Source organism: Eublepharis macularius, chromosome 1 (assembly GCF_028583425.1).
Source record: "Eublepharis macularius isolate TG4126 chromosome 1, MPM_Emac_v1.0, whole genome shotgun sequence".
NCBI lineage: Eukaryota > Metazoa > Chordata > Lepidosauria > Squamata > Eublepharidae > Eublepharis > Eublepharis macularius.
Window position 1 is genome coordinate 9,033,509 of NC_072790.1, and position 27,158 is coordinate 9,060,666.

At 45.7% G+C, this 27,158-nt stretch overlaps 1 protein-coding gene across 3 annotated transcripts in view; it reads right to left on the reverse strand.

Annotated features, from left to right (window-relative positions):
• Positions 1–27,158, reverse strand: part of MACROD2 (mono-ADP ribosylhydrolase 2) — a 1,366,388-nt gene that overhangs the window by 130,175 nt on the left and 1,209,055 nt on the right. For all 3 annotated transcript variants that reach the window (XM_054984023.1, XM_054984014.1, XM_054984005.1), the window contains exons 10-11: positions 18,103–18,144; positions 4,036–4,119 (exon numbers count right to left, since the gene is read on the reverse strand). In XM_054984023.1, the coding sequence (XP_054839998.1) occupies positions 4,036–4,119; positions 18,103–18,144 (126 nt within the window). The remainder of the gene's footprint in view (positions 1–4,035; positions 4,120–18,102; positions 18,145–27,158) is intronic.

Sequence of the window (27,158 nt, forward strand, 5' to 3'; positions counted from 1 at the left end):
CATATCATAAAACAGGATAGCAAAATTTGACTCCCTTTTGTATTATTTCATTTACAGTGCAATCCTAAGGCCATTTTCCTGAGAGTAAGCTTCACTGAGCAGACCTGAGTAGAAAATGAGCAGGTCTTTTTAGAACTGCTCTCTTAGAGGCTTGGGTTCTTTCATCCCAAGGGTGGGGACAGGCTACAGATAATGGTTCCCTCAAGACTTTTCAGTTATGCCATCTTTGGAATTGCATTAATATGGCAAGAAGTCCATTGGTCCTGATCCACACTTCACAAGAGGAGAACGTTCAGCACACTGTCACTGTTTAACTCAAAACAACTCTCTTATAAATTGTCCATTGTGCGTTTGTCACGGCTGTTGAAAGATGAACATGGAAATCTACAAAGAGGCTTTCATCTAATGATGCTTGCTTACATTGCTGAGAGGACAGAACGCACCTCTACCTTGAGACAGACTTGGAAGTACTCTGCCAGGGTGTTGTTTTTATTTCTGATTTTTCTAGCTCAAAAAAAAAAAGGTGTACAGTATGTTTTTTAACACAGAAAAGAAACCCTGCTTCAGCACAGCTGTAAATTGTGAGATGGACTGGACCGAGCTTGCTTACCTTTGCTTAATGTGAAGAAAGAAACTATATTCTATTTAGCCTTGAGGCTCTTTTTTCCTCTGGAGCTTACTGGAGGTTAAATTCTGTTCTTAGTCTAATGGATGCTGGCACTTTAGCAAAAGCAAAAAAAAATGGACTTGGACTCCGCAATTCAGGAAAGCACTTAATTATGCGTGCAGGTTCACGGGCTCCCTGACCAGGAATGACTGTGTGTTAAAGTTGCCAAGAATTTGCTTTGAAATGCATTTCAAGGTTTTTAATTGTTGCTTGGCCGGGAGATATTCAGTGTATGTTTTCCCCATACTTTGTGATGCTTTTGCTGCCTGAAACCTGGTTCAGGGAGGTCCTCCTGCTTGGGCCAGGGCTGTGGGCCATTAGCACCCACCTCATCTGTGGTTAGGCGTGGGCTGAAATGTGAAACCATGCTTTGAAGTGGGGCTCTGCTTGCCAACTGGGGGCGAGAGAGGGGAGAATGGCATGGCCTTTACTAGAGGAAACAGTGAGGAAATGGTCAGTTGAAGCTTTTCATTACATAGAGCTAAATACCATCCCCTGATAATTGCTTGCAGCTCAAGCTGATATTAAAGTGACAGCTACAGGGACTAGTTTGAAAGCTGGCAATCCTAAGAGCCAAGCTCCAAGTGACGAATTACACTTGCCTGGCAAGTGAACAGACTCACGTGTATTCCTCCCTGTTCACTTGTGCTCCACTTGCACTCCACTTGACCACTACATGATCAAGCGGAGCGCAAGTGGAGGGCAAGTGAACAGGGAGGAATACACGTGAGTCTGTTCACTTGCCAGGCAAGTGTAATTCGTCACTTGGAGCTTGGCTCTAAATGATCCCGAATCAAGGGAAACCCGATTAAGCTCTGATGGTGAGACGGGAATTCTCACAGCGTGGGGCGGGGGGGTACTGAGGAAGGGCTGGCCTTTGGACTGCACGCCCCCCCCCCACCCGCTGCCGTGAAAGCATAAGACCCGCGTCAATCTTCTTCTGTGTGCAGCTGCTCCACATACAGAAGACTTCATTAGGACTGAAATTTGCAGAACCTACTCGTGAAAAACACTTTTGATTCAGTGGCTGCATTTGCAATGCAAAAAGGTTTCTTGGAACTCAGGCTGAGCCTGGATTTCCCGTCTTCTGTAGAGCAGAATCAAAGCCCATCGTTAACTCCAATCTGCTGTTCGGGACCCACTTTTAATTTCTTACCATGCCCATCGCCCTACTTCTGTCTTTACAGTGACTGGAGGAAATAGGGGAGAAGGCCCCGCGATTTTTAATAATTGCACTAAGGAAGGGATGTTGGTAGATGCAGCTTATGAATCGGGGGTGAGAAAAACAGTGTCTACTGAATGGACAGCTCTTAAAGGTACAGGAAGGCCTGTAGCCCTTTGCGTCTAATCGCCCCCTCTTATGATTCTGATCGGAAACGAGAAAACGGCGGTCCTGCCATTGCTGTGGCTCACCTTGGGCCAGGGCACAAACCATTTGCCGGTCCTCCTGAGTGGGGCTGCAGATCAACACCAAATTGGGCCCGGAATTACAGCTACAGTCCGCTAACTTGCACTGGATTCAACCTATGGAACGGCTGTCGAACCTTGCTTATTTGGAGGTGACAGCGCCAGATTGTGCTGAGACATGAAGCCTCATCTCATGGAGCTCCTTCCCTAAGCAGGGCCGATTCCACACGGCTTACCTGAAGCCGGGAAGTTGCGGAACATGCCAGCAAAAATGCGAAAGATCGCGTTTTCTCGCGCAAGTTTTGTGCGACATCTTTCGCATTTTTGCCGGCATGTTCTGCAACATCCCGCAACGTTCCGGCTTCAGGTAAGCCGTGCAGAATCAGCCCTCTGATCCATGCATGGAGCATTTCTGTACACACGGAGTTTCCCATTCACCTCTGGGAGTGAAAGCTTGATAGAGAAATCCACACTGGATGTGTTGTGCTACTCCCCCTCCCCCAACTGAAATGAACAAAAAGTTCTTCACCAGAGCCGCTAAAGAGATCTGAACTGGACTATAACTCTGTAATCCAGCCCACCAACTCATTATACCAGTAATGGCATAACTGCTACTGTTCTTTTAACAATATGGGTTTGCTCCATGCCAGGACTAATCATATTAGCAAGGTAAGAAAGAACCATTCATTTAGGAATTACAATAATTATAGCTAGTAATGATCAAATTCCCCCTTGGCTGGAATTGTAATTGGCTTGCAAAATGCAAACAACTTTCACTTAAAAAAAAATAATCACGCCCCCCCCCCCCCCGCTCCCAACCCGGAGTTCCAAATAAGCTCACATTTTTCTCTCACACTTGTTCTCACACCCCCACCTGGGATTTGTATTATAAGTGCCAGAAGAGAAGGCGGGACATTGGCTGGACAACGTTGCAACGGTCCTTCTTCTGATTTCTCTTTTTTATAAGACACGTGTACAATATCTACATTTTCACCTTGGGAAGCATGACGTTTTCTAACTTGGAAGCTCCCAGCCAAACAGATGCCTGAAGTCAGGAGCCAGGTATGGTTTTGTAAGTGCCCCCCCCCCCACACACACTTTTAAACAGTTCGAGTCAATTTCAGTAACTGAACACAGCAGCTGCCAATGTGAGCACCTCTCTGAGGAACGCAGAGCGCATGGATAGGAAATCTGCCCACATGTGCTTAATAGTCATAATTTAAATAAAGGACAGCTTTCAGATGCGACTGAAACAAATCAAATCTAGATCCGTAATCTGCTTAAATTCATACAGTATATTGAGCCTATTTCCAAACTCTGTGGGCTTCATTATTTTATTTAATCTCTGCTATTATTTGCAATTTATTAGTTTCATGGTAACAACTAGAACTTAAAATAACCTTGTTATTTATGTTTCCAATTGCAGGAAATACAAACAGCAGAATATTGGGGCAGATCCTACCCCCTATCCTTCCATTTCAATGAGCAAAATTTATTTATTTAATTACTTATTCAAATATTTGTCTCCCACCTTTCCTTTTGGCTTCCTCTAACTAAAGAGTCTTCTTTCAATGCAAGTGACTTTTCCACTGCAGAAAGCCTGACTTAAGTTGGAGGATGTTTTCTTAGGTTGGACAAAGGCTACTTGGAAGATGGTTGATTCCATCCCAGTAATTGGTTTTTTTAAAAATTAGGGCTTCCCCCCAGTCCTATCAGAAAATCCATTTCTTTCACATATTCTAGGGCCAAAATTAGATGAGGAAGGAAAAAAGAAACCTTCTCTGACTTGCACAATCCAGGACCAAACTGGATTGATTACAAAATTGCATAGTAAACACAGACGGTAGGAATATGTTACACTAAATGGACTGTATGCGGTGTAATTTCAAAAATTAAAGGGATCTTTCCTTTGTGCAATGAAAAACTGATAAATGACTCCGAGGAGGTTTGGTCCCGCTTACCTTCATTATCCTCCTCCAGGGTTCCTGATTGCTTCGGTTTGCATTTCATGGGTGACGGAGGACGGCTTTGCTGCTCCGCTCCCTCTGCAAGTACAAAGAATTAAGACACAGAGAAGGTTTTTCAAATAGCGCAATTTTTATTAAATATTAACGTGAAAAAATATTGAAATAATGGATAGGTTGGCATTACGGAGTTGCTTTCCTGGGTACGTTTTAAGTATTGCAACGATTGATTTATGCCTTGCGAGGGCCCTGATGCTGAACTCTAAATTCCGTATTGCGACAGACCTCCCATATAAACGAATGCCCCGCCCCCTTGCTCTTTTTAGTCCCTTCTATAAAGTGTAATTATTTACTAAGCCCCGGGAAAAGCAATCTATTGCAAAATCATAACAATATCAATTGAGTTTACATGGTTTCCAAGACCTCATTAAGTTAAACAGAAAAGGAATCGTGACCTCAGTTTGGCAGCTTAGTTGAGAAATGAGGATAGTTAGCATCAGCAGTGCGGTTTCTAAATAATATACTTTCACTCAGCTTCAGCAATTTCGAGCAAAATGGTGTAAACAACTCAAGAAAAGCCTAATTCATTTTACTGACTTAGAATTGGAAACTAATTATCATTGACAGGCTATGAATATAAGTCTCCTTTAAATCGATGGGAATTATGTGCAGATAAACCAGTGTTGTGGATTGTACTTAACATTCTTGAGTTGCTAAGTAATAGCACTATATGGTGCATTGAGTCTATTAACACTGACAGTGGATCGCACACCAGATTCCCAGCTGTTGCCTGGGCTACAGGAATACATGGAGTCCTTCCCCAGCGACTCAAACGACAGTCCAGGGGTCTGTAAAATAGCAGTACCTTCTTTGGGTCAGTCCCGATGCAAAAGAATCAATGGACGTAATCTGACACTAAGAACCACACACCCCCAAACCTGTGGGAGAACGTGACCGTCCTCAAATAAAGAAGCTTCAAGGGAAGATTACAATGTGAGATTGCTGAGCATGAATTCATTCACAAACTCAGAACAATGGAAGCCCTGGGTGCGGAATATAGGCTTAGGATTCCTTCCTCACTACCGATGCTCATTTCTGCTCCAACCAAGCTGCATTGTAAGTAACTCTGTGGCTTTATATTCTGACTGCCTTCTTTGTCTCACTCCTCCCAATTCCTGATTGAGAAATAAAGGCTCAGGGGATGCCATTCCTCCTTGTATCTGAAGAAGGGAGCTTTGACTCTCAAAAGTGAAGGCCCTCTAAGGTGCCGTTGAACTCAAATCCTGCTGTTCTTCTTGTTATTATTAAAGGCATACCATATACTTCATTACCACAATCTGTTAGCCATATACGAAACCTCATTTAATGCAAAGCACCCTGTTTTTTTCAAAACTGGAAAACTGAGTATGGTTTAGCGGGTGGGAGCCAAATTTTGCATTCTGCTAATAGCAGCACCTTTTTCTGACCCTTTCCAAAGGGCGTGGCCCTTCCAGCGCAAGGCTTCTGGAGCTGGAGGAAGGTATCCTGCTATTAGCACTATAAATATGTGGGATCCCAAACAGAACATGGCCAGAGCAAAAGGGCCAGAGAAGGAGAAGGGCAAAAGACCAGATGCCCCCCTCTATCGCTGTCTTCCACCACCAGGTGAAGACTTTTCTGTTTTGTGTGGCATTCTCTCGCTGATCATCCTTTCTGCTTAGGTGCACACATGCGCGTGCGCTCATGTGTAGAAGCTGGTTTAATGTTTTGGATGGTTTGCCATCTGGGGACCCTAAGCTGAATGGAAAAGTAACATGTCTTAAAATAATAAATCAAATTGTCAACAAAGCAATCTTCCCCATTCTAACGTGCAACTTTCCCCCAGAAGTCATGAGAAATACGTAATGAAGAAACAGGAAAGGGAAAAGGCAAGTCAGATGGGCCATTTTCACATTTTCACTTACCTACCGCCAGAACATTGCGCAAAAGACCCGGAAGACAGCGTCTTCTTGTGCGAAATTGTGCCACGAAGACGTGATTTCATGGAAAACTCCCGCATGGCAGTGTCTTCCTGGTATGATTTCGCACGAGAAGACGCTATCTTCCGTGTGTTTTGCTCGATGTTCTGGTGGCAGGTAAGACATGTGAAAATGGCCATGGAGAGAAAAGAGGGGATAAGAGAAACACTAATCTAGAACTAATATGTGCGCCCATGAATAAACGTCAAATAAACGGACATCTCATATGTCGTCATACATATATTTGCTATTTTCCACAGTGACCAGAGCATCTATCTCCTGTCAATACAAGGTCTTGGGATCTATGGCCACTTGGAATCCCTAAGTTAACTTCTGATTTGTTTTCTCATCTTCATCGATAAAGCTTTAAGCTAAGTGATGGAAATCTATTTCAGTGCTCAGTATCTGGTAGCCTCTCACCAACTCCCTCTAAGGAAATGTAGATAATTATTCTCTGCCTGCTTGTTTCAGAAGTCAAAAGCCAATATGTATTCAGCGTAGCATATGGTTAAATATTTACAGATTGTATGTGGATTAAGCAGGGAACTGACCTATCCAACCTACTCAAACTGCTTTTTAAAGCAGTAAAAACAAAAAAAAAGGACTTACTTTAGAGAAAGCACGGTTAGCGTTGGTTCATTAATTATATAGCAATAAAGCGGGAATGGGAAGACATTCGTTCATTAATCCAGAGATAGAGGAAAGTGAGCAATATTAAGTTATATGGTAAGGGTAATTAAAATATCACTTTTCCTCTGAAAGAGGACTTGTTCTTGGACTTGCCTGTGCCATTGGACTATCCGTGCACTGCTCAAGGAAAAAAAATAGACATAAAGGATCAGGGCGGAGCACAGGAAGACAGAGGTGAAAGGACAGAGGTGAAAGGAAAACGCTGGCGGGGAAAGAGTAATCAGCACTCCGAGTTGTCTCTTATTATTCCGCTCCTTCTCTTCCGTATCATTGGTGCTTCGATGCATGGCAGTAGTGTTTTTCCGGGAGAAAGAAGCACTCCCAGGCTTAAAGGATTTACAGTGCAATCCTCAGGAGAGGATTTCCAGCTCCAAGTTGGGGAATTCCTGAAGATTTGTTGGGGGGGGGGGTAGTGAAGGCTGGAGAGGGCAGGGTCGGGGGAGCAAAAAGACCTCGGCGGGATATGATGCCACAGGGACCACCCGCCAAAGCCGCTGTTTCCTCCAGGGGACTTGATCTCTGTAGCCTGGAGATCAGTTGTAATTCCAGATCTCCAGCCACCCCCTGGAGGATTACCTATTCCAAGACCATTGATGTGTTGTTGTTATTTTGGTAGGCTTTAATAATGTAAAATGTGATTTTGTTATAAATGTTTTAATTTGTTAGCTGCCTAGGTGGCCCTTAGAAAGACAGAATACAAATTTTGCTAAATAAATAAAGTAAATATTAAAGCTTAAAGTTGCTGGATGGATAGGATGGTTGGCAGAGTACTAGAGGGTGAAACAAACTCAGGAGAAGCGTCTGGGAGTTTGCCTGCAACAGATCCCTGGACCCAGCTTGAAAAACTATCAGACCTCCCTCTCAAAGCATATTTAATTCGATCCCTTGTTATTAGGGAGCATTTGAACCAAAAAAAGTTTATTTTCTACCAATGATATTATGTAAAGTCACAGTTAAATTTTAAAACTATTTAATATACATTCACACAAATTACAAAAAACAGAATCATACACAATCATTATACCATTTAAAAAGACCTCATCATACTTTTAAAAAGACCTAGGGTATTGTTCCAAAATATATCATCGAAATTATATATATATATAGCCAGCTTTGTATGGAGAGCTATATTCCCAATAGAAGTGAACCATTCTAAATTATAGGAACATTTAGTGATTTCTAGTAAACATCTAAACATTGTCCAACCAGCTATCCTTATGCTGTCACCAATACGAGTTTTGTTTCATCAGTAATAATAACTTTCAAGAAACCCAGAAGAGTATTTGTTGGGTTATGGGGAACAGGATATCTAGTTATCTCACTCATCATTTCTAAAATGTGATACTACAAATGTTGGATAAGAGGGCAAGTCCAAAACATCTCATCCCTTCCTCCAGCAAATCCATTCTTGAAGTGCTGTATTTCCAATAGATACCAAGATAAGCAGGATATAAATATCAGCTAACTAGTTTGGTGTCAGATACCAGCGGCTCAGTCACAGTTTGCTTTCTGATTCCACTTGTGCTGTCTTTGTTTCATAGTAAAACTCTCTACATCACACACACACACACCTAGATCTGTATGGCTTGTGTGAATTGGATTATAGAACATTTCAAGGGTATACGAACCCTGCTGGATGAGAGTAAGGATCCATATAGTCTGGGGGGTCCTCTTTCTAACAACAGCCAACCACGTGCTTCTGAGAAGCTTACATGCACGCCATGATGACTGCAGTCCTTCCAAGGGTTGCCATGTCCCCTTACCCTCCTGAAGGGGGAGGAAGGGCACTCAGCTTTGTTGCTGTCTTCACATGCGTGCTCCTGGGGTGGTGGGACGATGTCACTTCGAGGAAGTGATGTCATTGTGCCGGGCATGGGAGCACTCCCGTGCTTCAAACCAGACTGATTTGGGGGCCAAATCGGTCTGGCGCGAAGTGAGGGAGTGCTCCTCGGCCCTGCACAATGACATCACTCCTGGGAATGATGTCGTCATGCTACCCAGGGAACAGGCCCGGGAGGCCTGTTCCCCGACCTTCCCCCCTGCAGACCAGGTGAGTGGTGGCAGGGGGGCGGAGGGGGGACCGGGGATCTCTAGTCCGTCCTGTTGTCTCCCCCTACCTCAACAGACTGCCTATGAACATCCCATTAAGCTATTATGGCGCATAGCTGTTTTGTCTGTTCATCTTTTAAAACTTTTGTTCTTAATATTTTTGTTCAGTAAGGCACTTCAGGCAGGGTCCTGGAGAGATGACATAAAAATGTTCTAAATAAATACAAAATAAATCTAAGCCGGAGGTTAATACCGCATCTTATGACAGTAAACTCCACAAGTTAACCTGTTCATTCCCGCTGGCCATTTTGATAAGGCGAGAAATCGGTCTGGGCAGCGCTGACTCTCAAAGTACGGAGCCTTTAAGAAGCGGTCGATGAGAAGAATCCATTCACAAATTCTATCCCATATCAGGAAAAAGGAACTTGAGACAGACAAAGGACGTAGCAATATTTGATTGTTCTACTGAATTCTTCCTCTAAGAGTCTTTTTTCTGGTGCAAGAACACTTGTGCTAGCAGGAAAGCCTCTTGCACTAATGGAGGGCTCCGTGCACCATGTCAGGACTTGCCAGGTGTTTCTCCAAACACTTCACTGCATCACTCAGGTGCACGAGCTAAAGATGTTTTATTAAGGGTTAACGCCAGTATCAAGCTACTATGACAGTGGAATTGGCTGGCATGCCTGAAGCTACTAAGGCACAATCAGGTATAGGGTCATGTCCCCACCCCCAGTGGGATAGAAAGTCAGTTAGGAGTTTTGGCCCGCAAGGCCTGGGAAGAAGGGAGGGGGAAAAAGGAGTCCGGTCCAGTCTCTGTGTTGAAGTCCAGGTCAGGTTTCCCAGCACGGCAGGAACTCATAATCCAAACATCTCTCCTGTAAGATAAGCGGTCAGCAACGGTGCACCAGAAATCAGCCTCCCCTCTGCACGTACTCAGAGGCCGATTACTCTAGCAAGACACACTTGGGTACAAGCATGGCATAGCATGACACACCAGAAAAATGGCACCATTCACTAAAACCTCCATAGGATCCAATCCATAGCGATGCATCCATACAACGGCAGGATTTGCACGATAGAATTGCGTCTGCATTGCCTGCCTTGGGATATGCATACCAGACCATTCCAAACCCCAATTAATCTGGAGAATATGCCCGTTGCTCCTTTCAGAAGAAGCACTGGTTGTGTGTATTAGGAGATTTGTGTGTAGTATATTTGTCCCATACACTCAGTCAAAGGCCTGAACTGAACTGGGCTGTGTTCGGCACAAAGGTGCTTAACTTCACAGCAACTTTCATCTACGTACGCTCTTTGATTCAAGCAATGCACAGCATGAAACATGACAGCATCTGAACACACAGGATATGATAGCTGCTGCTAGAAGACAAAGGGTCCTGGAAAATAAACCAAATGTTATCAGGTGACATTCTGAACCAGTTAAATCTATGACAGAGTCACTGGTTTTAACCAGACTAGGACTGTAATCAACACTCATAAATGACTGGGGACCTTCGCCCACCCTCAACGCTTCATTATGGGTTTCAAAAGCATACGCACAAGAAGAGTTTTGCTATGCCAATACCTTCCTCGTCGTGTCCCGGCACCTCGAACTAATTCCTAATGACTAGCAGGACTCAAACTAGCAGTAATGGCTGTTCTCACAAAAGATTACATTATGAGCGTAAACATCCCGCTGCTCCGCTGAGAGGGGAAAAGCCTCACACTCACCCACATCAACAGACTCTACAGAGGTAATAAGATACGTCTCCTCCTGGGTGGTGCAGGAATGTAAAACAGAGAGAGCATTTATCGCAGTGTGCCGTGCATTCGGTCATCTGTTATTCCTTCCTTCGAGCCCCGTCTGTCGCTGTTTCAGGGGCCTACAGGAACCCAAGGAAGGCATAATGCTTTTGGCTCACAATGGCTTCTGAGGCTGAATTCAGGCCCCAAATGAGAACCCGCGGTTTCCTCCAGCTATCAGCAGAGACGACGAATTAGGCTGGAGCCGTCAGATTTGAAAGATACTTAAAGGAGAGGGGGGGGGTAGAAATGCATGCGCCCGCTACACCAATGATTTTTAAGGCTTTTAGGGAAATCTGCGTGCGGCATAAAAGCAAGCAACAGCAGTCATTCATAAAATAGGGTTACAAAAGTAAAGGTTCGAACTGCTAGAGGGGAAGTCTGTTCATGATAGTAACCTCAAGTAACAACGACCCAGCTTCTCACTTCTCACACTCAAGAGACAAGTTATCTTCAGTCGGAAGCATAAAGAACTCCCCTCAGTGTGAACATCTGACATAGAGGCAAATATTTTCTAACTTCTTAATATTAGATACTAAAGGGACAGAGTAGCACAGAGTCCTACTGTTAAAGGGCGAATGAAGGTAGGGTTGCCAGGCCCAGGTTGGGAAATTCCAGGAGATTTTGGGGGTGGAGCCTAGAGAGGGCAGGGTTTGGGGAGGGGAGGGGCCGTATAATGCCATAGAGTCCGCCCTCCAAAGTAGCCCTTTTCTCCAGGGGAACTGGTTTCCGTCACCTGGAGATCAGTTGTCATTCCGGGAGATCTCCAGCCACCACCTGGAGGATGGCAACCCTAAACAAAGGTCATATTAACTCTAGCAGTGCAACAGTTAATGGTGTATCAAACAGCTATTTCCTCAGACAGAAGTCATTTCTAAGAAAGAGAAACCTTGCAGAACACCTCATGACATCACAGAATAGCGAAGCATTGATTCTTCTCGCCAGAAAACAGCAGTATCTGCTCTAGATGCAGAGCAAAGCATTCCAGGGTAATAGCTTATTTTAGGATGGGCATGTCATTGGACTCCGCTGGAATTAATGTAATGCACAAGTTTCAGGAGGAAAACAATATGAGATGGATTCTTAGATTGTAGGTAGGACTGGTGAAAGGACATGCTCAAATGCCATTTACCAAGGCCGAAGTGGAATTGGTTTTTGAAAGAATATGTGGATGCGCAAAACAAAAAAATCATTTCAGACTCCTGACCCAACAGACCCCAATAATAGCCTTCAAAAGTATTTTCTTCCCCATAGAAATTTCCCGTTTTTCGGCGGTTATTGTATCAGCCCCAATCCTGGGAGGGGGGGGGGTGCCTGCTGAACAGAGAAGGGAGGCACCTCAGTCAAGCTGTGAAGCCCCCATTCTAGCCACTGTTCCCTAAGTCCTGTCCAAGGACGGGCATTTATTTGTCTCTACGATGCCTCAGTTAATCTCTGCAGTCTTGCCTCATACAAATTCCCTGGGAAGAAGTGGAGAAAATCACACACGGGCTGGACTGCGATGTGAAAATAGCCCTGACCCCAGTCCCAGTGAGAGGCCCCTGGGTGCTCCAAGCTCCCTTCAGCAGCACCAGCAAGGGGCATTGCCCCCCCCCACTCATTTGCCTCCCCATGCAAACTGGTGACCATCCCTGCTGTGGAAGAGTCTGGAGTTTTGCTGCCTTTTGTGTGACCTGCATGTTGTAATTCCTGTAATGGCACCTCACTATAAGGTTCTGAAACGGCCTGCCTTGTGCTGCCTCCCTGCTCTTGCTTTGTGTTTCAAAAGGAGGGTTCTTTGCTACCACCAAAGGCTTTTGCCTTAGACCTTTTCTGTTTGTGCTGCACTATACAAGGATAGATGGTTGTGTGACAGAACAGTGGGGGTGGCCATAGGGAAGCCAGCCCCCACCTTCCCCCCCCCGGCCCTGCTCATCTGGCCAGAGGGTGAGGCGAGGAGGGAAGAGGCAGGCTGGGAGCCCCAGAGCACATGGCAAAATAGCGCACGTGCGTGCTCCAGTGCCTCTCCGGTGACATCACTTCCCATAGAAACCGGAAGCAATAGTCTCTTGGGGGCCAAATCAGCCCCAAACATAACAAAAATGCTGTGTTTGGGGCTGATTTGGCCCCAAAGAGATGCCGTCACTTCTGGTTTCAGCTGGAAGTGACATCACCAGAGGGCCTCTGGAGTGGGCACATGTGCAAAGCGCATGCACAAGATACACAGATCAGGGGCCCCTGCCCACCCGCTGGCACCCCATCCCCCAGTTACCAGGTAAGGGGGTTGGCAACTACAGGTGGCTGTGAATTAAAAAAAAGGGATCCTATAATCCAGATGAAACGGGTGTTTTGCTTAGTATGTACATGAAGGAATATTAACAGTTGGAGATATGCAGATGACACCACGTTGCTGGCAGAAAATAGTGAAGACTTGAAACAACCACTGAGGAAGACTGAAGGAGAAAAGTGCCGAAGCAGGATTACTGCTGAACATCAAGAAGACAAAAGTAATGATTACTGAGGAATTGCAAAATCGTAAGTTGACAATGAAGAAATTGAAATTGTTTAAGATTTTTTATTCCTTGGCTCAATCATCAACCAAAAGGGAGACTGCAACCAAGAAATCAGAAGAAGATTGTGGGAATTAGAAAAGATCCATAAAGATAAATATGTCTCCTGGGGACCAAGATCAAGATAACCCAGACTGGGGTATTCCCCATTATTATGAATGGATGTGGAAGTTGGACAGTGAAGAAAGCTGACAGGAAGAAAATGGATTCATTTGAGATGTGGTGCTGGAGGAGAGTTTTGTGGATACCATAGACAGCCAAAAAGACATAATTTGGTTCTAGATCAAATCAAGCCTGAATTCTCCCTAGAAGCTGAAATGACAAAACTGAGGCTGTCGCACTTTGGTCTCATCATGAGAAGACAAAATTCTCTGGAAAAAATAATGCCAGGAAACGAGGAAGACCCCAAATGAGGTGCTGTGACTCACTATAGGAGCCACGTCCTCTTGTTTGCAGGATATGAGCAAGCCCTTAATGATGAGACGTTTTGGAGGTCTTTCATTCGTAAGTCAGAAGTGAGTTGACAGCACATAACATACACACACACACACACACACACACACACACACGTGTAATGGTTGCAGAGTAGGTTCATAAGTTTGGTGGTTTCAAAATAGTTATAGACCCATAAATGTTTATTCACAGCGTCAGTCACAAAGACCTGTTTCCTTCAGTGGCCACTTAGGCTGAGTTCCTCCACCAAGGAGAACATGCAGACTTCTTTCCCGACCTGTCTTGACTCTCAGAATAGCAGAATAGCACTTTCCTCTCACGACACAGATTTCCGCGCCGACTCCCTGAACTGGCCAGACTGACCGCCCTCCCTCTGCACTCAGACTGAGAACTGCAGTTCGTCCCCCCACCCCAGGGTGCAGATACCACCTAGTCACAAAATCAAAAAGAGTCCAGTAGCACCTTTAAGACTAACCAATTTTATTGTAGCATAAGCTTTCGAGAATCAAGTTCTCTTCGTCAGATGCATGATATCATGTTTGTAACATGCATCTGACAAAGAGAACTGTGGTTCTCGAAAGCTTATGCTACAATAAAATTGGTTAGTCTTAAAGGTGCTACTGGACTCTTTTTGATTTTGCTACTACAGACTAACACGGCTAACTCCTCTGGATCTTTCACCTAGTCACAGCACACCTCACTCACCCGTTCAGCTCCCCTCCTTCTCGTTGGTGAGGTCTCCATTATTTAAACAACAGTAGCAAATGCGCAAAGCCCCAGCCTTAACCAGCAAAATCAAATCACAAACTATTTATGTGGCAAAACGTGACAAAGGGCCAAGCTACAAGTGACGAATGACACTTGAACGGCAAGTGTATTTCTCCCTGTTCACTTGCGCTCCACTCAATCCACTTGCCGTTCAAGTGTCGTTCGTCACTTGTAGCTTGGCCCAAAGAGTCTCAGCCACGTGGTCCCTGAGGCGCTGGCAGAGTTGCCAAGGTTTGGCTCTGCTTGCCCGTGGCTGCCAGCGATCTTATAAAGAAGCAACCTAGCAGGAAATTTCCCGTAGAATTAAACAGCCAGTCCACCTCTGGTCGCGCTTGTATTATACGTGATGCTCAAGTTATGTCAAGGCCAGTTCTGGGTGAGACCACCAGGAGGCGCCAGTGTCCAAAGCCCACCCAGCCCTTTTCTATTTAGGTGCTCAGGTATTCTCTTGACCCCCTCCCTGAGTTCAACCTCTCTGTCTCTGCTCAACAGGTGCCTTGTGTCTGGTCTCTGCAGCTCCTGCCTAGAAAGCCCAGCGGCTCTGCGAGTGGCGACATGCCTGTGGCCGGCCTCAGCCCACGTCCAACAGAAGGGGGACAGATGCAGAGCAAAACATTCCAGTCTAATGGGCTGATTTTGCACGGACTTGTGGCTTGCCCTAATTGGAACCAGGGCAGATTCCAAAGGCTGCAGAGAAGAGGAAACACGAGCCTCTCCTTCGGTCTATAAATTGAAACACTTAAGCCCTTTCCTTTCAAATTAGTAATCGGAACTGCAGTTCACAAGGTTTATTTCTGAGGGAGCCTCACGGATACCGGACGGAGCTATCTCAGTGCAGCATGCGCTTTTCTGACCACACCCCATTTTTGTCTGATGAGCAGAAATGTGTAGGAAGGCTCAGAGCGAGTCACGATGGGGACAAATGTTTGTCCTGCGCTTTCAAAAGGTGAGTAACTTCAGGAGTCACAGGGCAAAGGAACCCAGCAGCTCTTCGTGTGCTCCTGTTGTGGACTTCTCAAACAGGCAATACCATTTGATTACTCCGAGCGCAAACTCTGTACATGTCTCTAAGGCTCCAGCTGTATATTACGAAGTCCTTGAGGTTGGCTGGGAACAACGGGAGAACTTTGTGTCACAAGCGTGAGGGGAGTTTTGACCCTCCCAGATGGGCACCGGCTGTTTTGTGTTTGAGACCACAGCGGACCGGGAGAAGCGGTGCTGGCCTCTGCCCCATCCCGCTGTTTTTGCATCCTCACCCCACTCCAGGGCACGCCACTACGGGCTCCACTGTGAAACTTCTGCATAGCCACACAAGCAAGGTGACCTTTTTTACAGACACAGGAAAGAGCCAGTCTGCATCTAGGAGGCACATGCGATACAAATCCTTGTGTGGTTTCCCTACAAACACAAGCACTCCTTAACGTGTTAATGGAGGCTAAAAGAATGCAGACGAAGCCTAAAAGGCAGGATAAGCAGTAAAGCCTTCAGTGGTGTTCTTTGCTGTACTGGCTCTCGTGACATGGTCCAATTTCTCGAAAAGCAGCTTCTGAAGCCCAGTTTGGACTGCAGTGCTGAGGCAGGAGTGAGCCAACCCTTGCTGCTTTTAGCCCAGGAATTTGGCACCCTACAGCAGCTTTATTAGCCACTAGGGAAGACAGCTAGCCTGCCTGCCTGCCTCCCTCCAACAGGGCTTAAAGCAGTTTGGAGGCACCAATTTACCCCGAGAAATGGTATATAGGAGGGCAAACCATACCAGTCCCAGCCTCATCAGGACCCCGAGTAAATTAGGTCTCTAAGGGGCTCCTCTGCTAGAAAGCCGACTAGCTCTCCCGCATCACTTCGAATTAAGCTCAGCACCAAGTGGCAAGAGACTGGCCAAGTTCTAGACGCGACTCAGGGGAATCTCAGGTCTGTGAGGGTGATCAGCAAGAACACGCTTGCAAGCTGGTTATCCTGCAGGGGCCCCACGGAAAGCGAGGCAGGGCCAACAAAGGACCCAGCGGAGAAGAGAATCTGGCTTTGGGACAAGGAAGGCATGGCACATTTATAAAGCGAACAGGGTTGTAGTTTATTGCACTGTTTATTGTATGTATTAACTTCTTTGATGGCATTGTTTTCTAAATGTTTTTCATGCCGTTTTTGCACAGATCATGGTATGTCATCATGGCCGTTTCCAGACGGCCCCCCGCCTCGCGAAACGTCGCGCGTCGTCGCACGTCATTGCGCAGAAAACGCGAAATATCGCGTTTTCTGCGCAACGACGCGCGACGTTTCGCGAGGCGGGGGGCCGTCTGGAAATGGCCCATGTCTTGTTTTTATTGCGCTGTTTTCTGAGTTTGTAATCTGTCTGCATCACAGAGAGAAAGGTGGACCACAAATAAGGTCAATAAAATAAAAATAAAATGGGCGTGGCAATCTCTCTGCTCTACAGTCCCAGTGGATCCATTGGGCTTGCTTTCCCAGCCTCCAGGCAAGGACGGCCCAGGAAGGCTGAGCCAAGCCAGCACAGAGGGACAGCATGTGAAAAGCAGCCCGCAGAATGGATCTGCAAACCAAGTGGCCCATCCCGCTCGAGGAAGGCAAGCAACCTTTTTTTTTTCATGGAACAAAGCTCACTTCTTCAGACACATCCACAAATGCTTAGAAAAGAATCACAGAGTCATAGAGTCATAGAGTCATAGGGTTGGAAGGGCCGGCTCTAGGGCCATCTAGTCCAACCCCCTGCACAATGCAGGAATTTCACAACCACCACCCCGACTGCCCCAGTGACCCCTGCTCCATGACCAGAAGATGGCGAAACACCTCCAGGATCCCCAGCCAAACCGGCCTGCAGGAAACTGCTTATGCGGCAATAAAAAGTTGCAGCTGCAACTTTGCAAATCGTCTTGCTCGGGGAGGGGGGGATGGTCTGGAGAAAGCTAAGAAAGTTGCAGCTGCCCGCCCCCAAAGATCATTGAGAGCAGGCTTGCGACTGGAGAAACGATTTGCAAACGCAGGCTTTCTCTGACTTTTAAGGCAGCGATCCTAACAGTTCTAACAGAGAGGGGAGGACTTCACCGACATGTCAGCTTTCTCTAGAGCATTCCCCACCCCCCAGCAAGACAATTTGCAAAAGCTGCTGTCGTAGGCTTTCTCCGTCTCTTCAGGCAGCCATGCTAACAGAGAGGGGAAGGAACAGAAGGAAAAGGGGTGTGGGAGAGGGACTTCAGTACCCAGAAAGACTTGCGAAAATGATCAAGTGCCCTTCGCGTGAAAGATGTCACTTGTAGCGAGGCTCTAAGGTGCTGCTAGACTCAGGCTGTTTTTTTTAAATAAGAGAAAATCCCTTCCAAATTTTTAATACAGCCACGAAAACTCTCAGCAATCACACCCAGGGCTCCCAACACTGCCTCAGCAAATGCTGGGAGATTGAGGTGGGGGGTGGGGGAGGTGCCTGGAGAGAGCGAAATTTGGGGAGGAACATCACTTCCTAGTGCTGTTCTAGGTTGCCTCTTCCAGTCTCTATGGTCTTTGCCATAGAGACTAAGGGAAATTCCTACAGTTTTACTATGTGGAGGCCATTTTTCATCCTGCTTCTCAATTCTGCAGGAGCTGGTGGTTCCCCACCGAGGGCAGGTAAATGGGAGGCCTTATGACATCATCCGGGAAACTGCAAAACTTTTCGGCATCATCGCATGTGCTAAACATATTCAGCATAATTTAGACTGATTTTCAGCTCAAAAATGAGATCAAATAGAAAAAGACATATATTTACTGACCTGTTTTCTCGTTCGTTTCACTCTCTTGCTCATTGTCTTCATCTGCCAATATGAGAAACACACACACTCAATAAAAAGGAAAGAATTGAGCATTTTGAAATAACATCAAAATAATTCTTGTTTTAAAGGTCAACATTTAAGAAAAAAATATTATTTTCACTTTTATGTTTTATTTTTCACACATGCACACACGTAGATGTCTGTAGCTATTGACACATCACCAGCATTTTCAACTGGGCAGTTTGAAGCCAAAGACGCCATGCTTTGTGGGTCAAGTTCAGGGTCGTTGGCTTTTGTTAAATGCCAATTTTCTGCAAGTGTCAGAGAATCACCAGCTACTGCACACAGAATGCCGTCTTTGGACTTGCCAAGAATGTTAAAGCAATAAGAACATTTTTTTAAAAAAAAAAATCATACTGCTTTCAATTAAATTTATCAACAGGAATTTAAGATGCAATTCTGCCGACATTTACTTTGCACAACTTCTATTAATTCTACCGGTGATGAAGTAAAATTAAATTTAGTAACCGTGGTCTCTGAAATACGTGTTTTAATCCAAACATGAAGCTGCCCTCTACTGAGCCACACTCATCGGTCCCTCTGGCTTGGCATGGCTGGCTGGGGCTCTCCGAGGCTCAGGTACTGGCTGCGATCTTTTAATTGGACATGCCGGGGACTGAACCTTGGGGGTCTGCTACATGCAAACCATGTGCCCTACTGTAGAGCTATAACCCCTCTCCCAATCCCAAAAGCTACCTTGTAGCTGTCATTTACATCCCGCACATAATGGCAACCCAAAGCAACTCCTAACAAAACAAAGATTAAAATGATACAAAAAAGGGGGTGGGTGGGAGGGGGAAGGCTTCTCAATGCAGAACAGATTTCTCTCTCCCCCCCCCCCCGACAGGAGATCTTCCTGCTGGGTCTAGGCTAAGAGATGACGGCCAAGAGCCCTTTTGCCTCTTGCCCCCAGCCATGCTCAGACCTTAAGCGCTTGCCGAAGACCCTCTAGCGCATTCAAGGCAGAGATGAGCTTTGGATAAGATATGGGGCTGGAGCTCATGCTGGGAATTCCCAGACAAGGGGGCTCAATTTAGACTGGGACGGCGGTGCACGGGAAGAGTGGGCTTACACCTCCCTCTGTGTCATTTTCCCAATCTGAAACCGCCCAGGGCGACTTCTGCCTGTCCTTTCGGGAAAATGTGCACGTGGTGATCATTGATCTCAGGCCATTTCATGGTGTGGTGGGAGCTTCAGCCCCTTTTCCCTGCGTGCCACTGTCTCGGGGTCCGTGAACCTGGAACTGAGTTCCCAGCATGTAACTCCATTTCCCCATCTGCGTGCACACCATATGGACTTTTTAATGTAAGTATTGGCCCTTAGACAGCAGGGTATACTCTGATTCAAACATCATTCCGCTCCACATACGGAGGCGGTCTATGCAGGTAGACTACTTTCCGTAGTCTCCTACACTCAGCAGAATCTACACTATCAGCCAAGGAGTATCATAAGTGGCTCAGGGGGTGTTACTGCTGCTGCTATAAGGAGCCCTCTGCCAGTTAAAGTAGTTGCTTCCATGCAAAGGTACTGTGGATCTTGGTGCATCTTCCCAACTCTCTCGGATTGTATTAGCAGAAGAGCTTACAATGCATGTCACAATGAAGGTCAGGCTGAAAGTCCACTGAATATATATCCACGAATACACACATATGCATGCACAAACAGCAAAAGTTCAACAGGAATAGTATAATAGTTTGTGTCACTTCTGCAAAACCCATATTGTCTTCTTGGAGTTATTGCTGTGTCTTTGTTTCTCCTTTAGCAAAAAAATTCTCTGCTACAGTCAGAAAGCTATCAATAGTTTGAGAACAGTTTACTGTAACATCAACTGGTGATGTGTTTCTGGAACAATAATCCAAATGGATTAATTATATGCCATATATGCTATGTTTTGATTATACATTAAGCACCAGTACCCTCAAAAGATGTTTATTGCGTGAGGCCAAAGGCCATTACAACTGAAGAACACATGAACAAAGAGCAACAAACAATAAAATTATAACGCTAAAATCACATAGAAGTACATTAAAACACTTAGCACCTTCATTATATACATGTAAAGGAGTCTCGGCCATTAAGCACAGTTCTAGCCCATATTTTCTTAGCTGCCAAGGCAAACTGCGCCACTTTACAAGAAATGTACTGATCCAAATCAGAAGGAAGGAAAAATAATGTTTTCACCACAGGAGAAGGACATATCTGTTTCGAGATCTCAGCAAGGAATTTATTTTGGAGCTCTCTCTATATTTATAGGATCTCATCTTTATTTCTGAAATGAGAGATTATCATCTCTCTTATCCTATTTTCCAAACCATTTGAATGAACATTTTTATGGGTAACAATGTTGGCAGTAGGGGACATTCAGAGCCAACATGGATGGTACTTACAAACGGGCCTTGCCAGCACGAAAATCACTCACACTTCCAAACAGCTGCTTACGAAACCATCTCAGAGCCAGAGCGCCGTCTTCATTTCCTCCGCACGAGAATCACTAGTTCTTCTGAATCTCTGCTAGAGAGTTAACGTTTACCCTTCATTAGCAAGGATTCAGAAGCATGACTCATTCTCACGCAAAGGAAATCAAGCAGAGGCCTCTTGTTTGAGGGAATAAACACGATCAGCTTCGACTACACTTAAGGGTTCGAGCTCTGTGCCAATTAACAGCAAAAAAAGAGGTTTGTTGCCATTATCATTTGCGGCTCAGAGTTGGCTTGACAGACAAGAACAGCGTGACCTGAAGTGAGAAGGGGGCTGGCGCTCTCTCCCTGCGCCCCTGAGTCAGAGAACGCAAACCAGTCTGGCTGCCGAAGTCTCATGTCTGCGGCACCAGCCTGCCAACTCTGCCTGTGCCCATTTCATGCTGCATGGCTGCCCTCCGTTTCCCAGAGCGCAACTTGAAGAATTCCAACATAGGAGTAGCGCTGCTCAGTCGCCACGGAGCCATACACTGGGAAGGGATTATTGGCCGGTGCTGCCTCTGCAACCCAGTCACTCCGATTTGATAGGACTGTTTACATGAAAGTCATGAATGGATAAGTAACAACCCAGAGTTTCTCTGAATCAGTTTTCTCTGTCAATATATAGCGCACAACACGAAGGGCTGCGGAAGAACATGAAGGGCCAAGATTATACTTGCTCTTGAGACCTGAGTATAATATCTTCCCGTGGGTGTGTGTGTGTGTGTGTGTGTGTCAGTTTTTGGCTGGGACTTGTGGGAGTAGGGTTGCCAGCTGCATACTGAGAAATTCCTGGAGACTTTGAGGGCGGAGCACTGGGAGGACCTCAGCGGGGCACAAGGCCAGGAAGTCCATCCCTCCAAAGCAGCCGTTCTCTCCAGGGGAACTGATCTCTATGGCCTGGAGAGCAGTTGTAATTCTGGGAGCTCTCCAGCCACCCTGTAGGCAGGCAGCCCTCCATGGGAGGTCCTTTTCAGCCAGTGCTCTTCCCTGTGCTTTTCAGATAAGCTGGTGTTATCCTGCATTGGTATCCTAATGTCACTGTATTTTAAAATGGCTGTGAAGCGTCTTGAGAACCTCTCAGTAGAAAAGCAGCCTTTAAAAATGTCAAATAGATAAAGCAGAATTTTTTGAGGTCCAATCAGGAATTCCAAGATGGTTTACTAAGGGGCTCCTCCATAAAACACAGCCTGCTTCAGGGTCAGTTACCTGCTCCTAAACACACAGGGAATGTGGATCTTCGCAACGGAACGCAGTGGGAGGAGCTGGCGATTTCATTGTTGAGAAAAGGAAAGCAGGGAATTCAGAGAATCTAGCACACATATTGCTACACTGTTATATTGGTATAATGCTATTCAATCACCAATTTCTAAAAAAAAAAAAAAACACCCCATGGAGGCAGGGGAGGAAATGGTTGTTGCAGATTCAAGCTTCATGTGAGTCCAGGAGCCCCCCAGCCGGCTGGTGGGCTTCTCATGCGGGCAGCAGGGACAAGCCTCCAAGGGAGGCAATCCTGGCCTCCTCTCTTTCCCCCTTTCCCTGCTCCTGCTGGGGGGGAGGGGGCTTGCCAGGTACCCACTAGTGGCAGGTCAGCTCCCGGCATTTTGCCTCCCTGTCTACCAATTGCAGGAGACTGGTGGGATGAGGCAAGCCAGCTAGCCACCACCCACCACCGGCAGGCAGCCTGGGTTTGTGTGCTCCCGGCCAGGAGCAATGGCATCACGTCTGGAAGTGATATCATCTCACTGGCCGTGGGAACGCTTCCGCACTTCGCACAGGGCTGGTTTCAGCCCCAAACAGGCCAACCCTCAAAGAATCAGCCATGCACATTGTGCGGGAGCCGTCTTATAGCAAGCGTGATGACATCCCTTCTGGAACTGATGTCATCATGCCCAGACAGCATGCGAAGGCTGAGCCTGGTAAGCAGAGATGGGCACGAACAGCATTACGAACCAAAAAAAAGCCACGAACAGCCCAATCTGCTGTTCGAGAACAAGCTGTTCGTGAGGCCCCACTCTAAATGAACAGGTGGTCGTTGCAAGCTTTGTTCGTTGCTGTTCATCAAGCCAGACAGTCTGGCACCTGCAAGCAATTCCCTTGGCAACATAGGCAGGGATTGTCTGAACTCTGTCTGAACTCCAGCTGTTGCCCTGGAAACCCCAATCTAAGCCCAATTTAGCTTGATACGCAGGTCTTCCTTTCAAGTGTAGAGCTCCAAATTTGTTACAACAGGGGAGCAAAGACCAGGGGGGAGGGGGGCTCCCAGCTCTGGCTTTGGAGAGGGAGAGACAGCTGCTGTTGGCATTTTGATAGAGTGCATTGGAGCTTGAATTTTCTTTATGTGTGGTGGGATATGGATCTACCCCTTCAAGTTCCAGGGCTGCTGCCAGGCTCTGGGCCAAGCTATTGTTTATTATTGGTACCTTTCCTGGTGCCTGCTCAGGTCAGGTTTCTGGGAGTGGTGCAGTAGGGATCTTGACCAAACTTGGATGATGGTTAGAGGAGAGCGTGCTGGCCCCCACGAACATCCAACCACGAACATGTTTGTGAACAGGTCATGCTCGTGTTTGTGAGTCCCTGTTTGTGGATGGCAACAAACAATGAACATCATGTTCATTTTTTCTTTATGTTCGTGCCCATCTCTACTGGTAAGTACCAGGCCACTTTCCTGCCCATTGCAGGGAGACTGGGCACCCTCATAGGGGCTGTGGCAAAAATATTGGCCTTGAATTTTTGGGACCCAAAAATGATACTGTGGGGACTCTCAAACCGGTAACAATACTTCTGAAAAATCAGGATAAAAAAAAACAGCCCTATGTGAAATCTGGATCTGAAATTATTATGAAAATGTTTGAAGTGCACACCTTGCCTTGCAACATTCTCCTGCCTTCCATTTTATCCTCACAACAACCCTGTGAAGTTGGTTAAGCAGAAAAAGAGTGTGACTGACCCAAGGCCACCCAGTGAGCTTCCATGGCAGAGCGGGGATTCGAACTGGGATCTCCCACATCCTAGTCTGACACTCTAAACATGACACCATGCAGTGGAGATGTGATGCCACAGAGTCCATTCTCTGAACCTCCCATTTCCTCCAGGAGAACAGATCTCTGTAGTCTCAAGATCACACGTAATTCCAGGAGAACTCCAAGCCTGACCTGGAGGCTGGTAACTGTAGCTTCAGCGAGCCCTCAAAATCACAACAGCATGACTGAGAAACGAATTACAAGAGACGAATTACATGAGGATGCTCACGTGAAGGGAGTTGCAATGTTCGCTGGGAACCTGAGCTTTCAAAGACAGATCGGAAGGCTCTGTGCATTTCCCCTCTCTACAGAGCCACAAAGATCACTCCTCAGAGTGTTTGTTTATTTCCTGTTCACCTCTCAAAGAGGAAATAAACAAATGCTCACCGAAGTTCTGTCCAGACATGGAATTGCCACTTTTTAAAAAACCAGGCATTAAACATAAATCTTTAGAAAATGTCAAGTGAGGAAACAAACAGTCTGGACAAAAGTGGCCACCGAAACGACAAACTGCAGTTTGCTCATAAGGTCAAAATAATTTTGGTCAAGAGTTCATTTTTACCTTAGACATATTTACCTCAGAAGTAGTTAATTTATTGAGGCAATTTGTGTCCAACCTTTCTGCTCAAAGAGCATCTAATAAAAATAGATATCGTGCAATAAACTACAAAAACAATAATATAAACTATATATTTAAAAGCAGCAGATACATAACAAAAACAGTAAAAGCTCAACATTATTGATCTACTATATCATCTTCTTGAAGCACCTTAATATTCAGAATAAAAATACTTTATTTTAGAAGAAGCTTGATAACAACGATGAAGCTGTAGATAGCCACTTAATGGCGGAGTGGGAAAATCCCTTCTAGTCAATCGAGATTTGGAAAGACTGAGGATTTTCTTATTATAGAAATTTTTTCCTGTCAGATGAAAGTAGATAGAGACAATACCTTCTGACACTTTGGTAAAATACCAGAACCTTTTTACTGTGTATGGAGAAAATATGAGGGCTCGGCATAATAACCTTTTGAAATACAGAAGATATAAACCTTCTCAACTGAATAAAGAGGGGTTTCCCCCCCCCCTTTTCATTCCTCTCCCAGTTGCTCCCCACACCTTCTTTTTATTTAATTTCCTGGTATACACCATATTTGCAATGTTAATACATTTACTAATTAGCCATGTGCGTTTTCGTGTGGTGCTTAAGTACAGTGAGAGGTGATGAATCTGTTTCCAATTTACATATGTTTACCAGTCTTAAATATGAAAACATTTCTCTGGCACAATGCAATGCTACTTACTGTTTGCTTTTGCAAAAGGCTCTGCCTTTTTAATGCTCATTCTTATTACTTTGCAAACATCTGTTAAAATAAATAGCATAAAAATGGTGGCGAGCCACCTCAGCCTTCCTGCCAAGATTTTATTGCCCAAACAGGTATAATTTACAGACCTGTGTTAAGAAACCTATTTTCATCTCCTACTCTTATGAGCTAACAGGAAACATTATCAAAATAACATATAAATGGAAAATGAGAATATTCCCTTCCCTCTTTTACTACTGTTTAACCGAGATTATATTGGTGATCATGGGTGGTAAAAAACTGTTGAAGGAAGCGATAAGAGAAGTTAAGAGGTGCCAGGGCACCAGGTGTGGCTAGCTTCCACATGTAAGCCTTGCTTCTCTCCCAGCTCCCGCTTTAGGAGGCGGGGCTTCTGTGTGGCACTGACATGCGGTCATCCACCTTCCGCGGCGCCCCCCACCCACCCACTTTGCTGCCTGTTTTCCCAAACCAGCTTTGGTACAGTCTTTCTGGGAAGATTATACCTAAAGTGGGTTAGAATCTACGTGGGTCGGAAGGTATGGATTTCCATTCCTCCTCACCAACATCCTGCGCCGTTTCCTCTCTGCCACCAGTGGGCTTTTTGTTGGCTTTAAGAAAACCAATAGTAGGAACATCACTATAGCAACATTATGCTATGGCATTATACCTACTATCCTTTTTTAAAGCCACCCAAAAACTCTCCAGCAGCACAAAGGGATAAAACAGAGGATCTGCCCGTACAGTGGGCAAATGCCTGTACAAACGCTTAAGTATTTGCAGTGGCGATAAGAGCTCAACAGGGAATAGTTCCCACATGGAAGCAACTGTGTCAAGATGCAGGCGTGCTTTATGCTCTTTCCTTGAGTTTACTGCATTGTCAATCAATTCACGTGGCTTTTAAGGGCCAGTCCAGCCTGGGATGGCCATATTATTGTCCAGGAATATGCGTTTGTGGGGTGCTTATCAAAAACAGAGCGTGGAAAGCTCTTCTGTGGACATTTCCTTCATCTTCACACAAGTACGCTATGATTATCTGTCTAATGAAGCTCTTTACTTCAACAGAATAAGCGTTGTTCCATTGAACATAATTGCCGGGCAATTTGTCTCTCCTGCTCAAGCTGACTTGGTACGGCCAGCTGGGATACGCAAGAGCCGCGTCCGAGGAGCCCTTCGAGGCGCCCTTTCAGAGACAGCCGATGCTTTAATCAAATACATCTTCCGAACAGAAGCAGCCTAACACACGCACTGGGTTCTGCCCTAGCCGGGAAGCGCTGCCGTTTTCATATCCCCCACACCCATCAAGAAGAAGAGCAGCTGCTCCTTGAACTGCTGGATCTCATCTTTCATCTCCTTTCCTAACACTTGTTTTGTCTTTCTCCAGTTTCTTTTTCATCTCTTCCCTTCTCCTTCAGTCACAGTTCTCTTGTTTCTGCTCATTTAATTCCCGTCAATCTACAGATGCCTCTTCTTTCATTCCCACCTTAGCCTGCAATCTCAGTCGCCCCCCACCCCCACCCACCCCCGCTCTCACGTGTGCACCACAAACAAATGCTCAAATGTGTTTGGTGTGCAAATGCTTGGGAATGTGGAAGGACAGCATTCAGTATACAGTGGTTCTCTTTAGTGACCTGAGCAGACAGAGAAGCTAGATTAACGGCAAGTCTATTGCAGGAGGAAGAAAGAAGCTGAGCCCATTTTAGGTATGCAATGATTTCTCTGGAAAAACAAAACACCCACAACACCTGCTGGTACTTTTAGAACCATTTACACATCCTGTGGAGATTTTACTGTGTAAAACAGTGGCCTGCTGAAAAAATTTCCATCCTAACACGCTCACAGTGCAATCCTAAACAGAGTTACTCCAGTCTAAGCCTATTGATTTCAATGGGCTTAGACTGGAGTAACTCTGTTTAGGATTCACTGAGGTCATATAGACGCCCAACTAGTTTGGGCCTGTTATTTAACATCTGTTTCTTCCCTTGTTCATCTTTAGTGCACCAATTGGCATTGCTGGTTTGAAGGTAACAGTGGTTTTCTGATTCTGGCTCACTGGCCAATACTGAGAATTCCCCAAAGTTTAATTACTACACCAAACTGAAAGCCAGTTTGGGGTAGTGGTTAAGAGCGCGGGACTCTAATCTGGAGAGCCGGGTTTGATTCCCTACTCCTCCGCTTGAAGCCAGCTGGGTGACC